At 44.1% G+C, this 16500-nt stretch overlaps 1 protein-coding gene across 1 annotated transcript in view; it reads left to right on the forward strand.

The window, feature by feature from the left end:
* Nucleotides 1-16500, forward strand: part of HSF4 (heat shock transcription factor 4) — a 136676-nt gene that overhangs the window by 107048 nt on the left and 13128 nt on the right. Inside the window, exon 12 of the mRNA XM_077455267.1 lies at nt 1944-2031. Within this exon, the coding sequence (XP_077311393.1) occupies nt 1944-2031 (88 nt within the window). The remainder of the gene's footprint in view (nt 1-1943; nt 2032-16500) is intronic.

Here is a 16500-nt window from a genome sequence, read left to right on the forward strand (position 1 = left end):
TCTCCTGATTGGCTGACTTTGATTGACAGCAGCGCGAGCCAATGGTGCCCCTGCTGTGTCTCAGCCAATCAGAAGGATTGTCCTGGACAGCCCAGGCACTAGTGGACATCGCTGGAGAAAGATGGGGCTCAGGTAGGTATTAGGGGGTGCTGGGGCGGCTGCTACACAAACATAGTTCCCAACTGCCCCTGTCACTGATTTGGAGCAATGTCCCTCTGTCCTTTATTCCTCCTCATTTGTCCCTCATTTTGGTCTGATCCATATAGTTGTATATAAAATGCACTTTTTATCTATAAAAAAGTGTTTTTCAGCCCTAAACCTTTCATCTGTTTTCTAAATTGCTGCATTTGTAAATTCCAAAAGCCAATATAAAGGTAGTAGTGGTAAAAAAAAACACTTGTGGGTTTAACCAATCTTGTTTTTTTGTACAATTCTCCTTTAAGAGGGCGTGGAAAGGGGTGTGTGCTATGTCTGCATACTTTTTCTGAGGTGTCCCTCATTCCCATTCTCAAAAAGTTGGGAGGTATGCTCACCTAAAGTTTTTATCTTAATGCATAGAATGCATTAAAGCGGGAGTCCGCCGGGAGTTCCGCCTTTTTTTTTTTTTTTTAAAGCCAGCAGCTACAAATACTACAGCTGCTGACTTTTAAAATAAGGACACTTACCCGCAAAGCGTGCCCGCGATGTCGGCACCCGAAGCCGATCTCTCGATCGTCTCTTGGGTGCTGCCGCCGCCATCTTGGGTATGGGAATCAGCAAGTGGAGCCTTTCGGCTTCATTTCCCGGTTCCCTACTGCGCATGCGCGAGTCGCGCTGCGCAATAAGGATGGTCCCGCTGTCTCTGGGATCCGTGTGTTTCCCAGCAGGCAGCGGGGGACTTTCGGAAAGGGGCGTAGATTCTGCAGAATCTACGCCCCTTTCCGCAGATAGCTATGCCGGAAGTGGGTGCAGATACCTGTACTGTACAGGTACCTGCACCCCCATCCCCCCTGAAAGGTGCCAATTGTGGCGCCGGAGGGGGGAGGATTCCAATGAGCGGAAGGTCCACATTAGGGTGGACCTCCGCTTTAAGATAAAAAAAAAAACTTCTGACTTTACAACCACTTTAATGGTCCTGTAATCCATTTTCATGAAATTGTTTGTTTACGGTTTTTTTCTGCCTCCTCGTAACATCCTTTGTGAGCTCCCAAAACTTTGTTTCCCCCTCACTTCTGTTTGTTTGGAATAAGCAGTGCACATTAGTTGAGGACATGTGTACTCCTTTATGCACACTACAAATCCCATAGTCCATTTGGGGAGCGAGCTAGAGAGGGTGGCTACATTCCTACACATAAGGAGACCACAGAGAAAGATTGTAGCCACCCTCTAATAGGAAAGTTGAATGACAGCAGCAAAAAAAAGAAAGAAAAAAAGGAATTTGGAAGAGGCAGAGAGCAATAGAAGGTATTTTTTTTTAAAGTTCTGAATATATACTTGAATAGAATTCTTTCTTTTTAAACCCGAGTTTATTTTCATTCTGTTTGTAGTTCTAAGCTTTCTTCAATCTACGGAATAATCAATGTTACCCGAAGCTACTCTTTAAACATTCTCTAGTCAATCCCAATATATTCAATGTATTCAGTCTGATCTTTATTTAGCATCTACACCCAATACAGCTGTGGGCAGTATTGCATCCGTCTGCAACTTGTCAATTGACATGAAGAGCATTTCAATACCATTTGTAGAGATGCATTTAGATATTGCTCCTGCTCAAAAAAAAAAATGCTTATTTAGCAAACCAGTTCCAAGAAAAATATAAAAAAATGTATGTGGTTTCTATAGAATAATGTATTTTGCACATTCTTACTGTTCTTTTCACAGCATTATTGGATTTAACACACCAAGGTGTGTACATTATTGGCTTTATTTTGTAATGAGATTTCACACTTGAATTTTTATTTTAGATGCAACAGCTCTCAGTAGATCTGGAGAAGAATGTAGCAGAGATGCCATCTAAAGGGTTAAACCAACAATTTAACTCTCCCTGCACAGGTATCTGCAGTTATTATTTTGTAAAAGAGTGGCATTGAGCTTATGGTCCAAACAAAAAGAAAATCAGCTAGCACATCACTAGATACAAATGGTTATAGTGCATGGAAAAACCAGTGGTGTGCTAATCAATTATCAAATATTATCATAACGCAATTCCGTGCAGTAAAAACAATTGATAAAGATAAAAGTGAAGATAAATCAAAATGCATGTTATTCAACTATACTAACAATAATGTCACAAAATGTCACAAAAATAATCATACAAGTCCATTCATCATACTATAGGGGAAAAAGTCCCATGATTATAATCTCAGTGCGAAAAAAAAAAAATTATGCAAAGGGTTTCAATTGTATGCAATCCACGCCACTTGCATGCATCTCCACCTTATTTCACACAAGAGTCTTACCACAAAGGCATGACCCACTAAATAAGAGAAGTCATAAAGCAGTTAGGTTGATGTAACCATCTGGCAAAACTGATAAATCCAGGATCTTGCAGCCTCTCCCCACTAGACAACTTGGTCTCACAATTGACAGGACCATCTAATGAGACATAAAAAAGAGACAGAGGCTCCACATAGTGTAAAACCATACAAAAAGTAAAAAAAAAAAAAAAAAAACTACTCACATGTTAAAATCAAAATCAACAACGCTGTTCTGTTAGTTGTGACGAAACATGTAGGGCGGAGTTGACACTTTAAGGTCACCATGACATTGAAAACACAATTGCGGCAGAAGGCAGCAAAAATACTAAGGGGTGGGACTTTAAATGAAGCTCATGATGACAAATCGAATATCATGGTGGGAAATTAAAATGTTTAATAAAACATAAAAAACATGTTTGATTACATTAAGTCACATATGCATAAAGAATTGCATCCATAACATGATGCCAATTGCAGATTTAGATAAAAACTGGTAGTCACATGTTTACAAACAAGAATATGAAGGTTAATATTAAGGGGTCCACCAAAATTCAAGGTTGGGCATGCAAGTTAAAAAATAATATCTGCACAATCAATAGTCTTGGAACCCTGTCAAGGTAAAAATGATGAGAACATATCATGATAGGTGTGTAGCTGAGGGACACAGTGTTTAATATCTTGACGCCTTTCGCAGCTTGTAACCGCTCTTCAGGAGCAGACATATGTGATATAAATAAGTGGACACTGGGAGGCAAGATGTTAATGCTGTGGGCCACCCGAAGACGTCAGTGCCAGGAGCTGAGAAGGGTATGTCTGAAGGCGGCGCCCAGCATAAGCAACAGCCCTGGTGGATCCAGGCTCCCCAAGCACCCCTGGGGAAATGTGAGAAAAGATGAAGTGTGGTTATGTCAAAGTGTGAAACAATGTTAAAACTATGTGAATAGGATAATAATGGAATAATAGAAGTGACAGGGATGGAGGCACATGGCTTTATCCAGTCATGGTCTCATTTAAAGTCCCAAATTTCCCCTCCCCAATTTTTATTAAGGTCACCATGCAGCAGGGCTGGACTGGGACAGAAATTTGGCCCTGGACTTCATTCAGACCGGCCCACTTTAATTTTGCAAACACGCACAAAAACAGTATGTAAACTATACACAATTGCGTAAAAAAATAAGATAAAATTATTCATCAGTTATCGTGGCCAGTGCCATTAAATTATTCATCAGTTACTGTGGCCAGTGCCAATAAATTATTCATCAGTTACCGTGGCCAGTGCCATTAAACTATTCATCAGTTACCGTGACCAGTGCCATTAAACTATTCATCAGTTACCGTGACCAGTGCCAATAAATTATTCATCAGTTACCATGACCAGTGCCATTAAATTATTCATCAGTTACCGTGGCCAGAGCCATTAAACTATTCATCAGTTACCGTGACCAGTGCCATTAAATTATTCATCAGTTACCATGACCAGTGCCATTAAATTATTCATCAGTTACCGTGACCAGTGCCATTAAATTATTCATCAGTTACCGTGACCAGTGCCATTAAATTATTCATCAGTTACCGTGACCAGTGCCATTAAATTATTCATCAGTTACCGTGACCAGTGCCATTAAACTATTCATCAGTTACCGTGACCAGTGCCATTAAATTATTCATCAGTTACCATGACCAGTGCCATTAAACTATTCATCAGTTACCGTGACCAGTGCCATTAAATTATTCATCAGTTACCGTGACCAGTGCCATTAACCTCCCTGGCGGTACGATTATTTCGGATTTTAGGTGCTAAAAGCGGTACCATTATTTTGCATGAAAATTTGGCGTTTTATATTGTAGTCCTGCAATTCTTAGGAATAACTCTCTTAAATCTGTCCAAACCAGAGTCTAGCAGACATCCCGGGTATGATAAAGTTTGAAAAATGAAATCATAAATTATAATATAAGAAATAATTATAAATAATTGTGCCAAATAATTATAATATAATATAATATATAATAATATACCGTTATACAAGCTGTAAACTATCCATACACATGTAAGTGTGCTACCTTTTTTCCTTTAATAAAGTATCCAAACGATATTATGCCATGTTAGCTCTTTTCTTTTTTGGGCATCACTGAGCTCCCCATTTGGGATCACGAAGTATCATTATTATCTGGAGGGCACTAGTATGAGATGAAGAGTTGACCCACTAAAGAGGATGATATCTTCTGATGGGACCCATTGAGTTTATATAAACGCCCTAACTTGCCTATTTTCTGGTAAGCGCATCTAATATACGGTGACGGGCACTTTTATGCGCTTTTGGATCGTGTTGAATCACTGCGGTGTCACAAACGTTTATCCAGATTCACATATGAACTTTTTCCGATGGGACTTTTTTGTTTATGACACTATCTCTTGATGTATTTTTGTGTTTTATTTTGCACTTAAGGTGTTCTTATTGTTATAATCATTTGTGTTAATCACTCACACATTTTGATAATATATTTCATTTTTTATTTTTATTTTTATTTATAATATTTTCTAATATATATTTTTTAGTATTATTAATTTCATTAGTATAGGGTTGGCACAGTTTTCTATTTTTGCATATTTGTTGGGTGTTATATCACATCTATTTCTGCAGCCTGTTTCACATATAGTTGATTTGTATTTATGTTTTTTTCTTAGCGCGGTATATTTTTTCCATTTGCACTGTTCTGATATTTTTTACTGCTGCTGGGTTATTAATACCCTTTATTGGGTTCTTGCATATACTCTCTATGGATATTTTTGACTTTAGAGCTACTAAGGTGGTGAACATCGAAGGAGTTTTTGAACTCTATAGAGATGACGAAGATGATTTGGGAGGAAGTTTCATGAGATTAAAAAATCTCATGATCTCCGAAAATCACACCAAATGGGACATTGCTTATCTGGAAACTTACATTAGACATGCAATGGTCCCTAGGAGTTTGAGGTGGGAGGTAGCACCTCAGAAAGGTGACACACATTTAGAGGAATGGTTCAAATATTTTAATGAAGCAGGTGTCTCCTTTTTAAGATTTCTGGTGGGTAGAAAAACCTCTAAATTATTAAATTTGGATGAGGAAATAAAAGAAATTCAGACTAAGTTAGTTCCAGTCAAAGGGAGTACAGATTATCAAGAAAAATCACAGAACTTATTAAAAATTCTTGAAAAAGAGGATAGAGATCAAAGGGCTAAAAAGAAGAAAAAATATAATAGAGATCTAGCCGATTACAACAACAATATTGTCTTCGAATGGCAAAAAAAACTGTTGGAAGTAGGCCCCACACAGGAATGCATGGAAGTGAGTTCCACACAAAGAGTGGGCCCTATAGTTGATGTGGTCCCACAATCTGGGCCACCTCCACAACCGTCGAATCAGAAAAGACCCCAATCTATAAATAAAGTTCAGTCGAACATCACTAACCAGGCATACCCTTCCCCTCGGAGAGGACGGGGTAACAATAGGGGTTCTCTTCCCCTTCGGGGCCAACCCAGACCTTTTGGTACATCCAGACCATACAATGGCCATGCGAATGGGAATGTCGAATACACACTCCCCCACAACATGAATTATCCACCTCGAGGGAGAGGTTGGGCACAATATCCAAACTCAAGAGGAAGAGGTCCCCCTAATAATCATTATGATGGGTGGAACCCACAGGGTGGTAGTTATTGGGATCATAATTCCTCCCCTTATTATGATATGGGAGGATATTCTGAGTGGAATTATGGCATTCCCACCGGGAACTCCTTTTTCCCACTAAGTGACTTTAATGCTCCCGTGGCTGATGGTAATCCGCAAGCCTCTTTTGTCCCAGTCCAGGAACCTTTTAGAAATAAATTCCATCAGGTCCCTAATAAAGAACAACTGGCCGAGGGTCCTTTAGGCCTCAACGCACCTACCAGTCGGGGTTTTCACAAACCGACTCAAGGCATAAAAAGATTGGGAGAAAGAGGAGAGGAACCAGAGGGGGGAGGAGAGCCCGAACAATTAAAAAGGCCCAGAATGTAACCGGTAAGGGCATTTTTAATTTGAGCTCAAAATCTTTGTCAGAGTCTGAACAACTAATTCTTGACAAGGGTTTGAAGTATGTACCCCCAGCTAAATTAAATAAATTCCAAACTTATATGGATGTACATAAGTTTGTGAGGAAGATCAATATCAAAAGATACATGATGGGATCATCTAACACATTTAATCTGAATACAACAAACAATGCAGCTCCACAGGTAGTCCATTCAGGCTTGGCCAATGCCTCACTTTTTAACCCTCCTGGCACTCTCCCTGCCGCATTACGCGTTTTCAGAGATGTTGTCTTAAGAGATTTAGATGCATTGGAGGTGAAGAGATGCAAAATGAAAAAGGAATTGCAGGAAGGTTTAGACTCTCTTTGTGAGAGTAAAGATCTTGTCATCAGGCCAGCTGACAAGGGTGGTGCCATTGTAGTGTTGGATCGGGCTGATTATGAGGCGTAAATTTTTAGAATTTTGGGTGACACCAATACTTATATTAAATTACCCTCTGATCCAAAATTCACTTACACCAAGGAATTGCAAAAGGTAGTTAAAGCGGGACATGTAGCCGGTTTTTTGAATACTAAAGAGAGCCACTTTTTGGTCCCTAGAGCCCCACGTACACCGATTCTATACTACCTACCAAAAATACATAAGAACCCTGTCTGCCCCCCGGGGAGACCCATCATTAGTGGTATTGATTCCATTACTTCCCGGGTGGGCAGATATATTGATTCTTATTTGCAGCCTTTGGTTCAAATGACTCCCTCTTATGTTAAGGACACGAGACATGTCATTAACCTTTTAGAAAATCTGTCTGCTGGGCCTGATACATGGATGGTCACGGCAGATGTGGCCTCCCTGTATACGAGTATCCCGCACAATTTGGGTTTTGCTGCAGTTCATTCCTATCTGGATAGAGACCCTAGGCTCTCTACCCAGCAGGTATCTTTTATCATGTCTCTTTTGCAATTTGCGGCTTCCCATAACTACTTTTGGTTTGGGAGCCAGTTCTATAAACAGATCATGGGCGTAGCCATGGGGGCTAAATATGCCCCCAGCCTGGCCAACCTTTTTATGGCAAAGTGGGAGGAGGATGTCATCTATGCCCACAATATACCTCAAATTGGATTGTGGGCTAGGTATATAGATGACATCCTCCTCCTTTGGAATGGCCAGGAGAGTGATTTGAGGAACTTTTTAGAATCTCTGAATAACAACGAAAGGGGTATCCGTCTCAGTTATGAGCTGAGTCAGGTAAGAATCAATTTCCTTGACCTGAACATTTCAGTGGTAGAAGACCGTTTTGTCACTTCGACATTCTTTAAAGACACAGATAGGAATTCCTTCATTCCTATCGATAGTTGTCACCACAGTCCTTGGCTTAGAGCAGTTCCCAAAAGCCAGTATATCAGACTCAGACGAAATTGCTCCAGAATAGAGGAATTTCGTACACAGGCAGAGGTACTTACTTCTAGATTTTTGGAAAAGGGATACCCACAGGAGTTTTTGACCAATACCCTCAATGAAGTGACTAACATTGATCGTAGTGACCTGTTAGTTGAAAGGGGTCCACGTGTAAATGACTTTCAGGGAAAAGTCCCCTTCATAACCACTTACTCTCTTCAACAGAAGAGTATAAAACAATTGATAAATAAACACTGGCATATCGTCAGCAGTGATGCCACCTTGAAAAATGTGATCAGTGAGAAACCTCAAGTGGTTTTTAGAGGGGCCTATTCAGTACGTAACCGTTTAGCACCCAATGTGGTTAACCCTCCCGTTAGCAGTAGGGGTTTTTTCGACCAACTTACTGGATTTTATAAATGCGGAAGGTGTAGGGTCTGCTCTCTGAATTCCTGTAATCAGAGACGGACCACCACTTTTCGTGGTACAGCTACTGGAGTAGACCACAGTATCAAACCGTGCATTACATGCGTCACCACGGGAGTGGTCTACATGTTGCAATGCCCTTGTGGGCTGCAATATGTTGGACGCACAAAACGCCCCCTACAGGTCAGACTTAATGAACACATAACAAACATTATTAACGGTTTCCCTAATCATTCTGTGTCTAAGCACTATTTGAAATTCCACAACAAAGACCCCTCCAAAACCCTTTTTTTGGGGATTGATAAATACAAGCCCCACTGGCGTGGCAGTTCTTTAGTGAGGGAAATTTCAAAACTTGAAATGTCCTGGGTACATCGCCTCAAAACTTATGTCCCTTTTGGACTTAATATTGACACTGATGTCAATGCCTTTATTGACAATTCCTAATCTATTTCTGTTGTTGGTTATTTAGGTTGATGGTCTCATTTATGTACACATATATATTTTTTATGTAATATGGGGGTTAAATTTGTCTCTCATATGTAACATGGGGGTAGAATCTGTCTCTCATATGTACTATGATTTTTTTTGGCCTTGTCGGTTCTGAGATGTGGGACTGGGTCAGGTAATCTAGATGTATGAAACTTTCATTATTAGCTGATACATATTTATTTTCTCATTTTTTATTCATATTTTTTAAATTTTGGATTCTTAATTTTTTCCTTTTTTTGATAGAATCTTGGATATTAATCAGGATATTGTTCCTATACAATTAAAAGTTTAAATTTAGGTGCATGAATGGTGTCTTGCGATTATCTATATGCATGGAACACTTTTTTAAATAGCATTTTTTCTGACCATTATATAGCAATAAGACCTCTTGACGAATGTGGTTCTTTTTGGCTATTTATAGTTTTTGGCGATTATCGTTATATATGGGCTGGACACATGATATCTAGCATGTTTCCTTTACATTGATTCCCTTGGAGGATATAATGCTGCCTATCCCATTATTGGGTTAATTCCCTTACATTTTTTTAGATTTCATTTTCCCTTTTCTTGGGATGAGATGCGGTGTGGATGTAATATTTATTGTGCCTCTGCGGCGCACCAACACGCATAAGCTTGAATTTTATGCTATTTTTAGCAGGTACAAATTTTCCCCTTTTGTTTTCTTTTTTTCATTTTCTAAACATCTGATACACTTGTACCATGTTGAGGTCGTTAGCGATCTACACCATAAGGAGTCCCGTTGCATTAATAGCAGCGGTACCTGTTTCAGGGCTATTTGCCATTACTTACAATGGCGTGTTATGACCTAGCCTTACATCTCAGAATGAGGCTTGGTACGCTATATGATCTTTATGAGGTGGAGCGTCACTGCGCTGCCCGTTCCCCATTGACAACGTCAGATGTGACGAAACGCGTCTGGGAGGGCACGTAGTGACGCTATCCACGCTGTTTGAGAGGAGGACGGGCTCCTGTTTCTGCCGGCCGGCTGCTTTTATACCGTTATACAAGCTGTAAACTATCCATACACATGTAAGTGTGCTACCTTTTTTCCTTTAATAAAGTATCCAAACGATATTATGCCATGTTAGCTCTTTTCTTTTTTGGGCATCACTGAGCTCCCCATTTGGGATCACGAAGTATCATTATTATCTGGAGGGCACTAGTATGAGATGAAGAGTTGACCCACTAAAGAGGATGATATCTTCTGATGGGACCCATTGAGTTTATATAAACGCCCTAACTTGCCTATTTTCTGGTAAGCGCATCTAATATACGGTGACGGGCACTTTTATGCGCTTTTGGATCGTGTTGAATCACTGCGGTGTCACAAACGTTTATCCAGATTCACATATGAACTTTTTCCGATGGGACTTTTTTGTTTATGACACTATCTCTTGATGTATTTTTGTGTTTTATTTTGCACTTAAGGTGTTCTTATTGTTATAATCATTTGTGTTAATCACTCACACATTTTGATAATATATTTCATTTTTTATTTTTATTTTTATTTATAATATTTTCTAATATATATTTTTTAGTATTATTAATTTCATTAGTATAGGGTTGGCGCAGTTTTCTATTTTTGCATATTTGTTGGGTGTTATATCACATCTATTTCTGCAGCCTGTTTCACATATAGTTGATTTGTATTTATGTTTTTTTCTTAGCGCGGTATATTTTTTCCAATAATATAACAATAATAAAAATTATTCAATAATGTAATCACTAGTGATGGACGAACTTCCGACGGGACGTTTCGCGAACGCGAAACGCGAACGGACACAAACGTTCGCGAAAACGACCGTTCGCCGCGGGCTCCATTGACTTCAATGGGAGGCGAATTTCGCAAACCTTTAGGTCGAATTTGCGGCCACGGGGTAATTATTAGGGGGTAGCACGTAGTCCCACCACCTGGACAATAGCATAATACATGTATGAGGTGAATTTGGGATCGATAACTACAAGCATTTTTTTTTTATTTGGGAAATTGTTCTGACAATTCAGGACTATGGAGCTAATGAAGGCAATGGAGGAGAGGGAAGGTCAGGGACCAGGGTAGGCAAACAAGAGGGTGCAGGAGATACAGAGCACTGACAGCAGCACCGTAATACAGAGCACTGACATCAGCACCGTGACATACAGCGCTGACAGCAGCTCCGTGACATACAGCGCTGACAGCAGCTCCGTGACATACAGCGCTGACAGCAGCTCCGTGACATACAGCGCTGACAGCAGCTCCGTGACATACAGCGCTGACAGCAGCTCCGTGACATACAGCGCTGACAGCAGCACCGTGACATACAGCGCTGACAGCAGCTCCGTGACATACAGCGCTGACAGCAGCTCCGTGACATACAGCGCTGACAGCAGCTCCGTGACATACAGCACTGACAGCAGCTCCGTGACATACAGCGCTGACAGCAGCTCCGTGACATACAGCGCTGACAGCAGCACCGTGACATACAGCGCTGACAGCAGCTCCGTGACATACAGCGCTGACAGCAGCTCCGTGACATACAGCGCTGACAGCAGCTCCGTGACATACAGCGCTGACAGCAGCTCCGTGACATACAGCGCTGACAGCAGCTCCGTGACATACAGCGCTGACAGCAGCTCCGTGACATACAGCGCTGACAGCAGCTCCGTGACATACAGCGCTGACAGCAGCTCCGTGACATACAGCGCTGACAGCAGCTCCGTGACATACAGCGCTGACAGCAGCTCCGTGACATACAGCGCTGACAGCAGCACCGTAAGCAGCCCCAGGAGGAAGTCAGCACAGCACAGGGATGGTGTGATCCCCTCATAATAAGAACCCCCAGGAGGAAGTCAGCACAGCACAGGGATGGTGGGAGCCCCTCATAATAAGAACACCCAGGAGGAAGTCAGCACAGCACAGGGATGGTGGGAACCCCTCATAATAAGCAGCCCCAGTAGAAATATGACACCGCTCAACCTCTTCAAAGAGGAGGGTAGGGGCATATAGTACGGTGTGCTTTTTTGGGTCAGGGAAGTGAGCCAAATGAATTAAGAAGGTCTGTGTGCTTGATTCCAAAAATTGTTTATAGACATATACATGGTCTACTGATCACATGTGTTGAATTCCTCCGAGATCCATGCCTCATTCATTTTTAGAAATGTGAGGTAGTTAACACTGTGGTGAGCTAGGCGAGTACGCTTATCGGTCACAATCCCCCCTGCTGCGCTGAACGTCCTTTCGGACAGGACACTGGATGAGGGGCAAGCCAACAGTTCGATTGCAAATTGGGCAAGCTCTGGCCAGAGGTCAAGCCTGCCCACCCAGTAGTCTAGGGGTTCATCACTCCTCAGAGCGTCCACATCGGCCGTTAACCCAATGTAGTCGGACACCTGACGGTCTAGGCGTTCCCTGATGCTGGATCCGGATGACACCTGTCGATGGGTCGGCTGAAAGAATGACCTCATATCCGAAGTCACCAACACATCTTCAAACCGGCCTCTTCTTGCAGGCGCTGTTGGATTGGTACCCGCAAATCCTTCTCTGGGAGTGGGAATTGCTCCTCTGCCAGCGCACGCAAAAGCAGAATGCAGCATTTCTCGAAGCAAGGCCTGGAAGTGCTGCATTCTGACAGCCCTCTGCGACGGCGGTAACATTTCCGCCATTTTGTGTTTGTACCGGGGGTCTAAGTACGTTGCCACCCAGTACTGGTCCTTGACCCTCATGCTTTTTATACGGGGGTCCCTATTAAAACACTGGAGCATGAAGGCCCCCATTTGCACTAAAGTGGAAGCGGTGTGGTGGCCTGGCTCCTGCTCATCATCCAGGATAATGTCGTCCTCTTCATTCTCCTCTCCCCATCCTCGCACAACAGGGATCCCAGAAAGGTTTAAAGCATGCTCTTCTTGCTCCTGCTCATCCGCCCCGGCACCATCCTCCTCTGACTCCTCATCAGACTCCTGTTGTTGACTTGTCTCAGATAGAGTAGCCCCCCCTGGGAATTCATCCAGCATTGCGACTTCCTCATCTTCCCGCTCCTGCTCCTCCACAGCCTGATCAATGACACGACGCAATGCACGCTCCAGAAAGAAGGCATAAGGTACCATGTCACTGATGGCGCCATGGCTGCGACTGACCAGTTTGGTGATCTCCTCAAATGGCCGCAGAAGTCTGCATGTGTCGCGCATGAGCAGCCACTGGCGCGGTGAAAAAAAACCCAGCTCCCCAGAACCGTTTCTTTCGCAGAGTTCATACAGGTAGACGTTAACTGCACGTTTCTGCTGGAGCAGCCTATCAAGCATATAGAAGGTTGAGTTCCATCGCGTCGGGCAATCGCAAATAAGACGTCTGACCGGCAGATGGTGTCGCCGCTGAATGTCAGCAAGGCGAGCCATGGCCGTGTAAGATCTTCTGAAATGGGCCGAGATTTTCCTTGCCTGCCGCAAGATGTCCTGGACCCCAGGGTATTTGACAAGGAATCGCTGCACGACCAAGTTTAAGACGTGTGCCATGCACGGCACGTGCGTGATTTTGCCCTGTTTCAATGCGCTAAGCAGATTGGCACCGTTGTCACACACCACTTTACCAACTGTCAAATTGAGCGGTGTTAGCCACTCATCTGCCTGTGAACGCAAAGCTGAAAGGAGTGCCGGGCCAGTGTGGCTCTTTGCTTCCAGGCACAACAGACGCAGCACGGCATGGCAACGTCTCACCTGGCATGTGGAATAGGTTCTGGGGAGCTTGGGCGGTGCAGTGGAAGAGACGCTAGCAGCGGAAAAGGAGGAGGCAGCTGAGGAGGAGAGGGAGGAGGATGGAGTAGGAGGAGGAGAAGAAGAGTCAGGCCTGCATGCAATCCGTGGCGGTAAAACCAAATCTACACGGGTGCCACGGGTTACATGCTTGACGGCCGTCAGAAGGTTCACCCAGTGGGCAGTAAAACTGATATACCTTCCCTGCCCGTGTTTGCTAGACCACGTGTCTGTGGTCAGATGTATCTTGGCACCGACACTGTGTGCCAGAGATACATTCACTTGCCGCTGAACATGGCCATATAGCTCTGGGATGCCCTTCTCTGAGAAATACTTCCTTCCTGGGACCTTCCATTGTGGTGTTCCAATGGCCACAAATTTGCGAAAGGCCTCCGAGTCCACCAGTTTATATGGCAGTAGTTGGCGGGCTATGAGTTCTGACAAGCCAGCCGCCAACCGTTGGGCAAGAGGGTTATCCGGCGTCATCATTTTTTTACGCTCAAACATTAGGCCCACGGAAGCCTGCCTTTTTGCAGAAAAATGTGAGCTTGGCGTGATGGAAGGTGGAGTGGAGGACAATTGTGAGGAGAGAGGAGAAGGAGAAGTAGAAGACGAGGCTGGACGGTGAGAGCCTGCAGTGTGGCTTTGTGTGTTCCGTTGCTCCCACTGGGCTCGGTGATGGCTGCTCATGTGCCTTCTTAAGGCGGTCGTCCCTAGGTGAGTATTGGGCTTACCGCGACTAACGCGTTGACTGCAAAGATTGCAGATGGCAACGCTATTGTCAGCAGCGGACACGTTAAAAAAAGCCCACACTGCGGAGCCATGTGCCGGTGTCCTGGGAGCGCCAGATGTGACCGTACATGGTCGATGACTCGCTCCTGATACATTTGCAGTCTGCTTTGTCCCTGCTGTGCAATGTAAGTCATTGCTGCTTCTCCTCCCTATCTGCTGGTCCATATCTCCCTCTGAACTCCCCTCCTCTTCCTCTCTTGTGGGCACCCACGTGACATCACTAGACACGTCATCATCAACGTCACCTTCCCCACCGCTATAAGTAGAGTAGGCAGCAACACCGGGGACCAACCTCCTCCTTGGGCTGATCTGGGTACTGGCGTCAGACTGCTGAGTAGCGCTTGTTGCTACCTCCTCTTCCTGATCCAATACCAAGAGTGGCTGCGCATCAGAAATGTCCTCTTGATATGGATCGGAAAATAATTCCAGTGACTCAAGCGGAAGGTATGTGGTGGTGGTGGTGGTGGTCGTGTTGTTGGTGGTAGTGTCTTTGGGGGTGCACATAGCAGAGAGTGAAGAAGAGGGTGCAGATCGAGAGGATGAGGAGGGTGCAGAAGAGTAAGGCTGAGCGAGCCACTCAACCAAGTCTGGTGCATCCTTTAAAGTAATTGAACGCACCTTCTGCAACTTCCCACTTTGGCTCAAGCCTGTTGCTCCTGCCCTACCCCTACCACCCCTGCGGAAGGGCCTGCCTCTTCCTCTGCATGTCATTTTTTAAATGACCCTGTGACAAAACTCTTAGTCCCTATACCGCTGAAGGACTGCTGCAGTATAGGTGAGCGGTCAGCAGTGGTGCACGTCAACCCTATCTATTGTGGACCGATAGCGGTCCTTACAGAACAGCAGACTGTACCGCACTCAAGCCTATGTACCGTAGCACCCTATACCAAGTTACCAGTCCTTATAAGAACTTTTGTGGACCAAGCAGGTTGTGTATTAGTGTTTAGCAGACTGTACGTCAGTCCCTATACCGCTGAAGGACTGCTGCAGTATAGGGCAGCGGTCAGCAGTGGTGCACGTCAACCCTATCTATTGTGGACCGATAGCGGTCCTTACAGAACAGCAGACTGTACCGCACTCAAGCCTATGTACCGTAGCACCCTATACCAAGTTACCAGTCCTTATAAGAACTTTTGTGGAACAAGCAGGTTGTGTGTTAGTGATTAGCAGACTGTACGTCAGTCCCTATACCGCTGAAGGACTGCTGCAGTATAGGTGAGCGGTCAGCAGTGGTGCACGTCAACCCTATCTATTGTGGACCGATAGCGGTCCTTACAGAACAGCAGACTGTACCGCACTCAAGCCTATGTACCGTAGCACCCTATACCAAGTTACCAGTCCTTATAAGAACTTTTGTGGACCAAGCAGGTTGTGTATTAGTGTTTAGCAGACTGTACGTCAGTCCCTATACCGCTGAAGGACTGCTGCAGTATAGGGCAGCGGTCAGCAGTGGTGCACGTCAACCCTATCTATTGTGGACCGATAGCGGTCCTTACAGAACAGCAGACTGTACCGCACTCAAGCCTATGTACCGTAGCACCCTATACCAAGTTACCAGTCCTTATAAGAACTTTTGTGGACCAAGCAGGTTGTGTATTAGTGTTTAGCAGACTGTACGTCAGTCCCTATACCGCTGAAGGACTGCTGCAGTATAGGGCAGCGGTCAGCAGTGGTGCACGTCAACCCTATCTATTGTGGACCGATAGCGGTCCTTACAGAACAGCAGACTGTACCGCACTCAAGCCTATGTACCGTAGCACCCTATACCAAGTTACCAGTCCTTATAAGAACTTTTGTGGAACAAGCAGGTTGTGTGTTAGTGATTAGCAGACTGTACGTCAGTCCCTATACCGCTGAAGGACTGCTGCAGTATAGGTGAGCGGTCAGCAGTGGTGCACGTCAACCCTATCTATTGTGGACCGATAGCGGTCCTTACAGAACAGCAGACTGTACCGCACTCAAGCCTATGTACCGTAGCACCCTATACCAAGTTACCAGTCCTTATAAGAACTTTTGTGGACCAAGCAGGTTGTGTATTAGTGTTTAGCAGACTGTACGTCAGTCCCTATACCGCTGAAGGACTGCTGCAGTATAGGGCAGCGGTCAGCAGTGGTGCACGTCAACCCTATCTATTGTGGACC

This window comes from Lithobates pipiens, unplaced genomic scaffold (assembly GCF_037356315.1).
Source record: "Lithobates pipiens isolate NorthernLeopardFrog02 unplaced genomic scaffold, aLitPip1_a1.2 Scaffold_10, whole genome shotgun sequence".
Lineage (NCBI taxonomy): Eukaryota > Metazoa > Chordata > Amphibia > Anura > Ranidae > Lithobates > Lithobates pipiens.